The 12,993-nt window shown below is 34.9% G+C and overlaps 1 protein-coding gene across 1 annotated transcript in view; it reads right to left on the bottom strand.

Annotated features, from left to right (window-relative positions):
• The window catches only part of TTC21B (tetratricopeptide repeat domain 21B), a 34,014-nt gene that overhangs the window by 12,540 nt on the left and 8,481 nt on the right, over positions 1–12,993 (bottom strand). Inside the window, exons 8-20 of the mRNA XM_058809381.1 lie at positions 12,675–12,773; positions 11,884–12,076; positions 10,863–10,960; positions 10,163–10,363; positions 8,248–8,377; positions 7,642–7,799; positions 6,512–6,736; positions 5,541–5,779; positions 5,165–5,237; positions 4,683–4,793; positions 4,191–4,329; positions 2,645–2,751; positions 1,152–1,340 (exon numbers count right to left, since the gene is read on the bottom strand). Of these exons, the coding sequence (XP_058665364.1) occupies positions 1,152–1,340; positions 2,645–2,751; positions 4,191–4,329; positions 4,683–4,793; positions 5,165–5,237; positions 5,541–5,779; positions 6,512–6,736; positions 7,642–7,799; positions 8,248–8,377; positions 10,163–10,363; positions 10,863–10,960; positions 11,884–12,076; positions 12,675–12,773 (1,962 nt within the window). The remainder of the gene's footprint in view (positions 1–1,151; positions 1,341–2,644; positions 2,752–4,190; positions 4,330–4,682; positions 4,794–5,164; positions 5,238–5,540; positions 5,780–6,511; positions 6,737–7,641; positions 7,800–8,247; positions 8,378–10,162; positions 10,364–10,862; positions 10,961–11,883; positions 12,077–12,674; positions 12,774–12,993) is intronic.

Genomic DNA, 12,993 nt, shown 5'->3' with positions numbered 1-12,993 from the left:
ATCTTCAGAAATATCTAACAGATATTTAGTACAAATGCCTACATCTTGTAACAATGTGAATCTCTTAGAAGTATGATTTTAGCAAGAACTGAAGGGAAATCCTATGCTGGTATTTCAGTACTGGTATGAAAGACAAAGTAAGGCTTTGATACTGACAAAAAAGCCACAGCTGTACCTGTACCATGACAGGGAGTCTCCTTGCTCTTAATGGGGAAATCACCATTGTAAGGATGTTTTTATTCCCTTCCCAATTTATTTTTCTTCTCCACATCATTCTTAGAAGATGTCTCAAATACACCGAAGTTACAGCTTTAGGAAGAACATGGATTCTTGGAACCACAACACATGAGTACAAATATTAAACTAAGTGATGTATTTAGCAGCTTGTGCATGTGACAGCTATTCAATAACAAGCATCAAAATAAGAAGTGTTCACATACGCCTAAGGATATAACATCATTATGATAGCATATCATGGCAAATGAACAAAAATTGTATTTATTGATTTTTAATCTAGAAAAAACCTCACTAAAGATAACACTTTATCTTTGTGCTCATTATAATTATAAATTTCTTAAGACTTCTGCTTCTCTCTCTCTTATCTCCAAAGCCCAGGGTTACAAAATTATAAGAAGGAAGAGAAGGATAAAAATAAATCTGAGTTTACCTTTATTTATCAACCTGTGGGAAAGAGACTGTGCAGAGAAGCGAGAAGCAGTACAATAACCCTGCTCAAGATCAGCAACATTTTGTGACTAAAATCAGAATTCTACCAAGCCCAGATAAAAGTAGACACAGAAAAGACAGAAATTGCCTGTATTGACCAAAATCACTGGGAGCTCATTTCAGAGGACAAGCAGCAAGCAAGGTTGTTTCAATCTCCATCATTACTGGTACCTGAAGACAGGCTCACTGTGAGTGCATGCAGACACCACTTGAGTCAGGAGTTCTTGTAACAGACAGAAGTTAGCAGTGCATGCATCTATTCTATCATGATAATCAAAGAAGAGGAGAAAGTTCAAGGTTCTGTGTATATCATGAAACAGAAATAATTGCAAATTATTCTATTCTGTGGATAAGTGGAAAAATGTTTTGCTATAACTAAAAACTGAATAGAAAAACAATGCAAAATAGCCAGAGGGAGAACTGACCTTGTTATTGGTTTCACAGTGAACAAGGGCTTCTTTGTAAAATTTAATTGCTTTTTCATAGTTTCGCTGGGCTGTTGAATGTTTTGCAATCTCAGCAGAAATCTCAGCTGCTAACTGTTTCTGAGCAGGAACTGCATCTAGCTGCTCTACTTGAGCCCGTTTCAGCACTCTGCCTTGTAACTCCCGAGCCTGGGGTGGGGAAAGCAGGGAGCAGTCAAGAATTGTCAAAGGAATTAATGTCATTTATCTACTATAAAACAGTTTACTTGTCTTTTTTTTAACAGAAGGAAGCATTAATACTGTTCTGGTTCTTACAGCCCTACCATTTTGCCTAGCAGGAAATTAGAACTAAAGCACAAAATAACATCTGGGGAGAACTTCCAGCATCTCTCTGAAAACCAAGGGAAGAGACCTGTTTAAGACATTTAAGTTAGTCCTGCTGAAATCAAAATGTAGGTGTTTTTGTGTAAATGAACGTGGCATCAAAAGGAAAAGAGAATTCCAAAGAGAATGAATGGGTACAAGGAAAGACAGTTTTGAGGGCAGAAGAAAAAACATCAAAAGAACCCCAAAAGGACAGAAAGTTTTTTGAAACATGACATAGTGAGAAACCTGGAAGAAATAAAGAAGTAAAGAAGAGAGTAAGAAAAGGAGACTGCTTAGGCAGAATTTTACTGAAAGAGAACTGGGGGAAAAAAGTCAACTTTGAGAAAGAAATAAGTACATTTTAAGTAAAAAACAAGTAAGAATTTAACAAAGAAATCTAACCAATACTGGTATTTAAACCCTCACATACAATTACCTTTCCAACCAATCTGCAGACTTTTCTTGCTGATCAGAAGATGCTACCAAGGTTTACCATTGCTGTTACCTTCACTTTCACAGAGTGGAGGTGTACTACAGCAGAAATTACTCACCACATCTCTTGCTAAACCTTTTTGTTGAGAAAGCATTTTCTAAGGGATTCAAGCTCTAGCATCCAACTTTATTCTTTCAAGCCTCAGTCTGAGGGATAATATTGAACTGCAGAATGAACAGATCTTATTACTGCTATTTAATACTAATACTGCTGTTCAGCAGTACAACAAAACAACAGGTAGCCATTGAAAGCTGTTCCATTTCACTCTGTGAATGATTTTCAATGTTGAGCTAAAGATATGCCATCTAGCTGCCCTCATGGCCAATTTCATTTTCACCTGATATGCTAAAACTATGCTCCACACACAAATGAAGGAAAAGTAAGACTGCAGGCTTGCAGCAAAAAACTGCATTCTGATCTAAAATTCAGATAACATTGCTTGCAAAAAAGCTCAGACTGTGTAACACCTTTTGTACTTTACATTTCACAGCAGTCACTGGTGCTTTATCCCCAGCATACATTCATTTTCCACATTCACATGGATATTATGGTTCGAACATGGCACAAAAGTGAAACCAGAGGTAAACATGAGGATATTGCAAGTTTCACAGGTATTTTTGATTCTCCTCATTACCTGCTGTAATGAAACTATAGCTCTGTCAATCATCTCCATTTTGCTGTAAATTTTTGCCAGAAGTACCTGGTAACGTACATCTTCCATCAAAGAAGACAATTCATTAACTGTAAGAATGACATTAAACAAACATTATTCTTGAAGGAGCTGATCCCAGTAAAGTCAAAGGAAATAGAAATCATCACATCCTCCAGTAAAGAGCTTACATGAAAAATTCACGGCTCCATCTTACTTATTTAGAATTGTGATCTGACTTGGTGCGTTGCTGGTGGGCAGAGGATGTTGATAAGTAAACAGGGTAAACTTTACAGACTACAAACAAAGTGAGATTTAAGGCCAAAGATACTGAAAGATGCAAACAGAATAAAAAAAAAATTGATGTCTGGTCTATTAGCATTTTCAGAGACATGACAGAAAATATTTTGATGTAAGCAGACAGGAAATAAAGCCATTCCTGACATTTCTTGTCTAAATCCTCTTAAAATTCAACAAAAAATGTCCAAATTGATATAATGTGATACTCTAGATGTAAAAAGGATGAGACTCTTCAATGAAATTTCTAGCCAGACCTCAAACTATGCATCTTTTGCTAGAGTCTGGAATAGACATGAATTCAATAAAATAAATATTACAGTATCTACTTAAAAGCAGCAGGCTGCTTTTGAATAATGGTTAAAATAAATATGCATCAATTACTATTTGAGGAATTCAAGCCTTCCCTGGCTTAAATTTATTTTACTCTACTGCCAACGCAGTATCTTGAGCACAGTTCCACATTAAAATACAAACACCACCAAAAATATTGGTTTATCTTTATTAAAATTAAGGAGTTTCTAGAGCTATATTCTATCAGAAAACTGGTCTTTGAGGGCTGTAATTGTGACATGCTATTTTACATCAGAGATTAAAATGTGTAACTCAGACCATGTAAGATCATTCCCTTCAGTGTATTTCCTATCATTCATTTTTTTCCACAAAGGATATTCTAGCATTTCCATAAAAAATTATTACATCATTCAATAATTTTCCGAATCAGCCAAAACACTTTTCCTAAACATTTTTCTCTCAAAGAATGTGTATTTATCAAAACAATAAAAAAGACATTAAAAAAATTGCTTCATTTTAAGACAGAAGATAAGATTTTAAAGTACATGGGTCAAACTGTATTTAGTGCTAATTATTTTTCCACACTAGGAAAATCAAGCTGTCTTGAGCATGACTATTAAATTACCCAGATCCTCAATGGCTTAACTAGGACAGGAATACAATGTTAAATCAGAGGACTTTTTCAGTAAGAAGTAGATAAGATGGAAAACCAACATGCCCCTGCAAAGCATGAAAGTGACATAGTGACATAAGAAAACCTTCTAGAATGGACTACTAATAATACTGCTTCTCTATTCAGACAGCCACAAAGGTAAATAAATGTAATTAAACCTCGGGAAAAAAGTGCCCATAAACTCATTTACTCCTTAGAGTCATGCAGAAAACACAAATAACAGTTGAAAAAATTGTATGTTTTCCTGTGAATTAATAACAGTCCTACCAGGGTCATGATCTAAAGCTTGCTGAAGTATTTTTTCTGCCTGTTCATACTGCTTCAGTTTCATTAAAAGCTCAGCCAAATCATAGCAAAGGAAGTTCTGTTGACCACTTCTCACTGCAGCCTCATAGTAACTGATTGCCTTGAAGAAAGAAGCAAAAATTTGTGTATAATTTAAAGACAACAACCTTGTTACCTAGGTATTCAATGACATGTTGCTTTACTTTTTTTTCAATGGAGAAGTAATAAAACACGGGTTTCAGGGCAGGCCCAAACCCACTGCAAGTCACCAGAACTACAATTCAACAGATTAGAGTCCACTAATGTGTGGAGCTACCCACTGTGCCTTTGGCCAGATGATCTGAAGAGAATTTAAGAACTTACTTTCAGGACAAAATATCTATTTTAGCACTCTGAAATGTAATATTTTTACCCAAGCAAAGCCCACATGCCGAAACAGTACTCAACTAACCTAACACATTAATTATAGAATACCTTTGAGTAGTTATGTGTTTTGATTAGGGCTTTTCCAATTTTACTTGCTAAAGATGGATCTTTCGGATTTTTCTTCAAGGCCTGCTCGTAGGCTTCTATGGCTTCATCAGGCTGTAACAGTAAAATATAAACACATATAAGTCAAAGATTAAGATAAAAGGAGTATGAAGAAAACAAAATCTGGTACAGCTCCAGGAACTCCAGTACTGATTCATAAGCTACAATACTTCTGAGAGAAGAGGCAGTGATGCTCTAGAAAACATTTCCTCCTTGACTTTCAGCCAGTAAGCTTTTATAAGAAATGTATTTTCAACAGTTTTAAATTTAAACAGCTACTCATAGTCAATATTTATTGTTTTATATCCTAAAGCAGTTTCTGTTTGACAAATATCAATCAATAAAAGTCAGCATGCCACAATGTTTCAACTAGACAAAGTCAACAAACTACACAAATATTCCATTCATCTCTAGCAAGCACTCACCTCTTGAATATTCATGTATGCATCACCAAGAAGAAGAAAAGTATGAGCACTTGGCAGTTTTTCTACTAGGTCACTGGAAACAGAAGACAAAACATAGATTAGTATATAACATGTCAATACTGGTATCTAAACAAGAGAAAGGCACAACAATTTTATCCTCTGCAGATTTTAGTTTTTTATTTCTCAAAATAAACCCCAAAAAATCTGAAATATCTTTTCAAAATAAGACTTCTAATTATTGTTTTAAAAGTTACTACATTTGCTCAAATGAGTTCATGCCACTAAACATTTCTCATTTCTTGCAGTAGGAAGAAAAAATGAGTTCACCATGCTATCAGTAAACATCTAGACAACTATGCACAGCACAAACTTTTACCTATAGCAGGCAGCATACAACTTCTTATCTTTCCTATACTGAAGATAAATATCTGCCATTTTTTCTTTAGCTTGTACAAAGTAAGGCTGTTCAGGTGTAATATTTCGGAGCATAGTCAAGGCATGTTTCACATCTCCTTGAGCAATTGCCAGATCTGCGTTTGCAATCACAACCCTTAGCTCCTCGGGTGTTCCAGAAAATTCATTCATGGCATCCTGGATGACTATAGCAGCTTCATGCTGCAAATAATAAAAATAATAGAATTAATTGCATTCCTGTCATTGAACAGCCAAAAATAAAGACACTATTAGCATTTATGGGCATTATGCAAACCAATCAAAAAAACCCACAAACCATAATATCCACTTGTTTCACCATAGTATTTCTGATCTTTTTAAATAAAACTCCTGTGATATGGACTACTAAAGTAAGTTTGAGTACAGAAAATTACATTTGTGTTGCATATAAACAAGTACATACTCAAAGTTCAGCTAGAGAATGCATTTAGCACCTTGCTCCAACAGGTCCTGCTTTGAGCAGGCTGGCCTCCAAACCACAGGACAGTATGGCTTCTCTTACATTCTTATACATAGGTAGTGTTCTATTGCTTATCCAGACACAGCTGATAGTAGGGCTGCTGCTACACAAAGATAGGGACATGATCCAAAACTACTGCTAAATAGCATTCTGACAACAAAACAGGGATCTACATCCCAGCAAATGAACATCAACAGTATGAAATGGTTTTTGAAGTCTCAAAATTGAACACCTGTGAACAGTTTGTTTTTCTTTGCTCTGTACAATTTAAGGTACTGAAGTTCTCAAATCAGATATTCACATGCTGGAAGTTTTACTAAGCAAATCCTCTTGGTAAAATAAGTGGTTTTCTATTCTGAACAAATAGAATTGGGAATGGGAAGAGGGAATTGTTTTCAGGTGTGTTTTATATTTTAGCAGGTTTGCCATCTTACCGGCTCTCCATTCAAGCGATGAGCTTCTACCAACTCTAGGAACACAGACACACGATCACTTGCATCAATTTCAATACTTTTTCCTTTTGTTTTTGAGGAAGCTATAGGTTTTCTCATTCCAGGCAAATTCCTTGCCATCTGTAAGGTTTTAATAGCTTCTGATATTTCTCCCACCTTCTTTTGGGTTTGGGCCTTAATTAAGTGATACGTAGGATGTTCTCTCACCTTAAAAAAGAACAAGATAAAGAATTTCCAAATTTTACTTGATGTAAAGTATTCAAACCCCTTGCAAGATTGTTTTAATATTGACTTTGGAAAGAAACTTTGGTTTTTTTTTTTCCTCCAAATATACACAAATTCAATTTCAGAAATTTACTAACAAAATTATAAGAGTAATAAGTGAAGAGTACGCAAACTAGTAATTCAGTAAGTTTTTTAAGTACAAAGAAACTATTACAAGGGATGAGACTTTGGGACAGAACAACATTAATCACTGCTTTATTTTAAACTAGACTGAGTTTTAAGGTATTCTTCCACACTGTCTGCATGCACACTTCACCAGGCTATTAATTAGAGGAAACAAACAATCATTATTTGGCACAAGTCCTGCGTGCCGTTCTTCACCTTCCTAAAATATACTTCACATGAAACAAAAAGTCTGTAAGAGAAATACAGCTCTGTGAAATGGCAAGGACCTCAATTAGGCAGCTAATTAGATATAAATCTTCAGCTTTCATGTATCAATTGGAGAAAGGAACTAAGATGGGACATGCTTGCAAAGAACAGCTTCCAGCTAAGTGGTCTCAAGACACTTGGGCACAACTCAGACCTAATGAGTGGGGTGTGTGTGTGTGTACTGTGTTCCCAACTCTCTGCTAATCCTACATGAGGTCAACAAATCAAAAATCCCATACTGTAATGTGTAAGACCCATGAAATGTGAGGTGTTAGTTTTGTCTTCATGGTCATTTATTTGATAAATATTCAGATATCACACTCATATAAACATGTAGATATTAAATTTGTAGCAGAAGAATTATAAAAAGTTCAGTTGAAAATTATTATATACAAAAACATAAAACTTCAGATGACTGACTGAATAAAATTGTTTCATTCTTTTGTTACACTTACCTCAAAATTATGGCTTAGACAAAGTTCCAAGGACTGAGAACATAGCTTGATATTGTTTTGAGCCAAATACACCTGGGCCATCAGTAAATGTGCCTCTGCATAAGAGGGGTTCCTTTCCAGACAGTAATATAAATTACTATGGGCTGCTTCAATATCCCCTAGGAAGTGGGGAAAGGAAGGGAAAGTGAAAAAGCAGTTTATATATATATATATATGTTATATACATATCATTTTTATTTGCCTTGGTTTTTTAATAAATATCACCATCCAGTGAATAAACTCATATACAAAGCATCCTAAAGTTATGACATGAAGTCAAAAGCAGGTCAAAGGTATGGTATTTTCTCATTGCTCCCTCTGTAAATCATTCAATAAATTAACTTTCTGGGAAACAGTAGTTAAAAAAAATACTTATTTACAGGTCTGTAAAATTAAGATACTCTCATATAAAAGGCAAAGAAATGAAGAGCAAATGTTCTTCACTTAATTGTTATATAGTATTCTGCAGTGAAAGAAAAATATTCATTATTATTTACAGGTGTGAAATAATTTTTTATATTAAATAAACTAAGGAGGTAGTTAACTACCTATTCATATAACTATTACCTGACAAGTACTTCACTTTTGCAAATAAAAAGACAGCTTGTTGAAGACCAGGCACAGTTTTTACAACAGTTTCAAGAACGGAAGCACAGTGCTTGAGAAGTGGTGAAGGAGACTGCCCAGGACTTGCAGGCTAGGAGCAAAAACACCAAGTAATAAAAAAAAGAACACCAACAAGCTAACAAAAACCAGCATTTGAGTCAACAGGGTTTAGATTTACATTTCTTTTTAAGTCTGAACTTCACTTTCAACTACAATGAGCATTAGCAAAGCCTTGCTATTTCCTTCAGCTGTTGTTAAGAAGAAATATAAAAAACATTTGAAATTTAATGGGGCAACTTCTTGATATCAGCAGGAACACAAGACAGCCTCAGACTTCAAGGACAATGAAACACTTCAGACCTGACATACACAGAAGAGTCAGGCCATAATCATTTGGTTACACATTCTGAATTACCAGGCCAACTCATCCAACACAGCATTACTATGAATTAAATTTCAACAAAGCTGAAGTTGGAACAAATGATGAGAAGGCTGAGAAGAAAAGGTTCTGCTCCTGTCATGCCTACCCTCATCCCACACCACAGAACATATTCATACTGCTACCAACAAACTGAAAATAGAAGCTGAAAAACAGCTGCTCCCATGCAAACTGCCAGTACAATATGCCATGTTTTAATTGCTCTTTATCAGAAATATTATTCCTTTCCCTCTATTACTTTAGCTAATTGCTGGTTTATACATAAAAAAAGGAAAAGGTAACCTAAACATCATTCTGTTGACAAATAGTATTTTCACAGGACCCTAAACCAAAATGGAAGCCTCCACCACCTAGCTAACCCCACACTTTCAAACACCTGTGGGTCCTTTTTTTGCAATAAAGAGATAAAGGAAACTTCAGCAAAAGCCTGTCTTTTCTTCTGAAAACCTTTCTATGGACAAAAATTCAGAAAAGGTTTTAATTCCAAATTAAAAACCATCATTGCTGTTCAGTATTTCTGGAACATATCCCAGGGAAATCTTCAGATAAGAGCAAAACCTCACAGAGTGTGTCACTTCCTATCAAGGCCATCTGTGACATGAAAATGTCACTGCTACTGATGTTTTAGACTTTCAAATATTGTCATTTTCTTATAGATGGTGAGACAGCTCACAACAATGGAAAACTACTTGTTTTCCTGTTAAGATTATAAAACTCTACATAAACATATTTATGGAAAGGTTCTATAATTAGGCTAGAAATAACGACAGGATAACAGAAGTCAGCTGCCAGCTACTTCAGAAGAATACTCTGTTTAAGGAAGACACTATTTAAAGAAACTTTTAATGTGTTTCTTCTGCTTTAAAGATGTCAGGTCCCCATTCAATTTATTAAGTTCTACATACCTTTGTTGCTAAAACTAGAGCACACAAATTCAGCCACAGAAAATTAAGCCACCTAAGTAAGTGAGATTTTTCACTGGAATAAAAATATAAATAGGCAGTATTCCATCTGATTTTTAGCAACATGCAAAAGAAAGAATTTACATCTACTGAAAAAATATCCTAAGCCAACAAAAATATTTCATGGACAGGGTGGTCAGTGTGAACAACCTAGTTTCATAATGTGATAGCTCTATTCACTGTGTCATTACAGTTTCCTAAGAGATACTAAGACAGTGCAACTACACACACAGAATGCATTAAATAAATATCCCAAGTTTCCTCAGATGTCATTACTGCCACTTGCTCACATCACAAAATGCCTATTTTTATCATTACTTTGACTAAAAAGTGGTGTAATATCCCAAAACATATTCTTACTTCAAATAAATTCACATTTTAAAAGGGAAAATTTTCTGTATTTTTGCTTCATGATTAACTGTTCTCCAAATGAAAAATTCCCATTCCTAGACAGATAAAATATAGAGGTGCTTACCTGTGCTGGACAAAAATTAAGATATTCTCTAATAATTTCTAGCAAGAAATCAGGGTTTAGTTTTTCAAAATACTCCACACCAAGAGGAAATCCATGCAAAGATGAAAAGTGAGTATCCAGAACATCATTCAATAAAGCAAAAATGTCTTCTTGTCTCTTGTGTTTTTTCATAGCTAGGACTGCATGCAGGAAAGATAATTCCTACAGAAAAGAAAAAACAAACACAAACCCTCAGACATTCTGCATATTCCAGATACATTCATCTGTTACCCATACAATACTACATAATTATCAATGTTAGCCACTTCTTCTTTATATTTAGGGATACTCTAAGACATTTAGCATGTTGTAAAGGACACTTGATGATTATTCTATCAATTCATTCCTTTAATTTGTGCAAGAACCTTTACATTTGTCTGATCAAAAAATCCTGGAAATAATTAATATTTGTCCCTCCTTGACATATCAAAATTATGTTCAGAGAAGAAACACAGCTAGAAAGTGATGTTTTTGCTCTGCAAGCAAACAGCCTGGTTGCCAAGTTAAACAACACACTGACTTAAATAGAAAGAAAACTGAAAGACTTAACAGTACTCCATTAAGAATGCTCTACTCAAATGACTGTAATATAGAAGGTGTAACACAAGGCCACAGTTCAGACTGTAATCAAAGTATCTCAGTAAAGAAAGATGCCTCCTACCCCAGATTTCCCAATGGACTGCTGAATTTCATTAAGAAACTCCAACTGATGCTCTGCATCTTCTAATTGCCCTTGCATTAGCTGGCAACGGATAATTCCTGCAACACATGGAAAAACTTTATTGCCAATTCATCTTCCTGGTCAAGCACATGCTTCCCTTTTCCAGAACTAACTTTTCCTCTCCTCAGTCTTTTCATAAAGCAGTGACAGGAAAAGAAAGAATGGATCAAGACTTATGGTAATGCAAATTTTACATACTCAGAAAAACCTAGGGTAGGTGATACATGATTGACACATTAATATGCAATATAGCAGTTTGAAATGGTGAATCTTCAACTGGTTCTAGACTAAGCAGAAACACAATAAAGTCTGGCTTCTAAATTCATAACAAATACAAGAAGGAAAACAACCTCAAGCACACACACAAACCATTCCTGCAATCTGAAGTTTTAATACTGTTTAAGGCCATGGCACAGTCAAAGAGGAAAAAAATACAGGGAAAAATCTGACAGGAAAATATGACATATTTACTCTCCATTTTCTTGATACATATGAGACTTAGTATAGAGTGGGAGTTTTTTGGATGCAACACATATCTAAAGTATAATGCTTTGACTTGATTATGTTTTTCAAGCTAATTTGGACAAAACAAGGACATGGGCAGCTTGTTCCATCATGCCATTGATTTTCTTATTTTTGTAATGGTTAAGAGTTCTCTAGTTCTTTGGTACTACAGAAATTAAATAATAAAGTCAGTACAATACAGTAAAATGTCTGTTCCTATTATTATTTTGAGAGCTGTAATTTAGAACAGAAAAGATTAATTTTTTAATAAACAAGACCAAAAGGCATATTCAGTAAGGAGACACTGTTGCCACAAGGGAGAAAGCACACAACGAATCTGAGAAAACAACCCAGTGTTCCTGTTCTAACAGCTCTGGATTTTCCTAGTACCAGTAATAGGAAAATTTCACCAAAAAACACTGTTTAGTAAAAACCAAAAGGAAGTGTAAGACCTTACCAGTTAGTGCAGAAACACTCGTTTCATCAAGTGTCATAGCAGTCTTGTACCATTTTTGAGCTTCTTTCACTTTCCCTTGTAAAATCATTTGGTAGCCAAGTTCAGTAGCAAATTCTGCATTGTCAGATGCCAAATCAAATGCTCTTTGTACTAAGGTCTGTGTGTGCTGAAGGATGAGCTGGTTCCGGCCACACTAATGGTAAGAACAATCTTTGAGCCTTAAGCTTTTCTTAGTTTTTGGATTCAATTAGACAAAGACACTGAATATAGCCAGAGCAGTAGAGACAACATCATCTCATGTAAGAATAAATTAGCCTGCAGTAATTCTATGAAAACTGTGACATTAATGTGGGATGGATTCAAACATAAATATACAATACCATACAATAACTAATAGTTGCTTTGAGTGATTCTTTATAGCAACTTTTGATAAATACAGAGATTAAAGAAACCTTCACTTTCAAGTTACATGATTAACCTTGTCAGTTTTGTACAGTAAGAAGATGGCTGGTAAGCATTTGAGTGTATTCTCACTGTTTCTCACTTAACAGCAAGGAGTAAAATCATTTTGGAATGAGATGGCTTAAACACTGTAATTCATGCTGAATATAAGACTTGAAAATTGTGGTTACCTAGGCTACATGAGTTAATCTATTTCAATTGTCCACAATTTTCTACTTTTTAGCAGATATTTAATATCTGCCTACCAAAAAATAGAAGAAAACCAGGATATATAGACAGCTGGAGACAGCTGGATGCTGCTTAAGGAAAAAAAAAAAAGGCATACTTACTGTTCTACTGAAAGCTAAAGCCATTTTACAGAATAGCTCAGAATTACGTGGTTCTAATCTTTCCAGTGCTTTAATCAGGTCTCCCAGTCTTGCTGAAGCCTTGAAAAAAAAAAAAGGAATAATATAATAAGTAATAGAAAGAATTAAAAAGTTAGGACAATCAAACAGTTTTCACTATAAACTGCTCACATTTTTACTATGCGCTAATATATTGAAATGTAAATTCTGAGGTTTCCAGGCTCAGTTAGACTTGAGAATTCCTATGCAAATACTTTGGAATAGTAAAGTGACAATAAAGCAAACCATGTGTCCTTTATCC

The sequence above is a fragment of the Ammospiza caudacuta genome, chromosome 8 (assembly GCF_027887145.1).
Source record: "Ammospiza caudacuta isolate bAmmCau1 chromosome 8, bAmmCau1.pri, whole genome shotgun sequence".
Taxonomy (NCBI): Eukaryota; Metazoa; Chordata; class Aves; order Passeriformes; family Passerellidae; genus Ammospiza; species Ammospiza caudacuta.
This window is presented reverse-complemented; position numbering and strand designations above follow the sequence as displayed.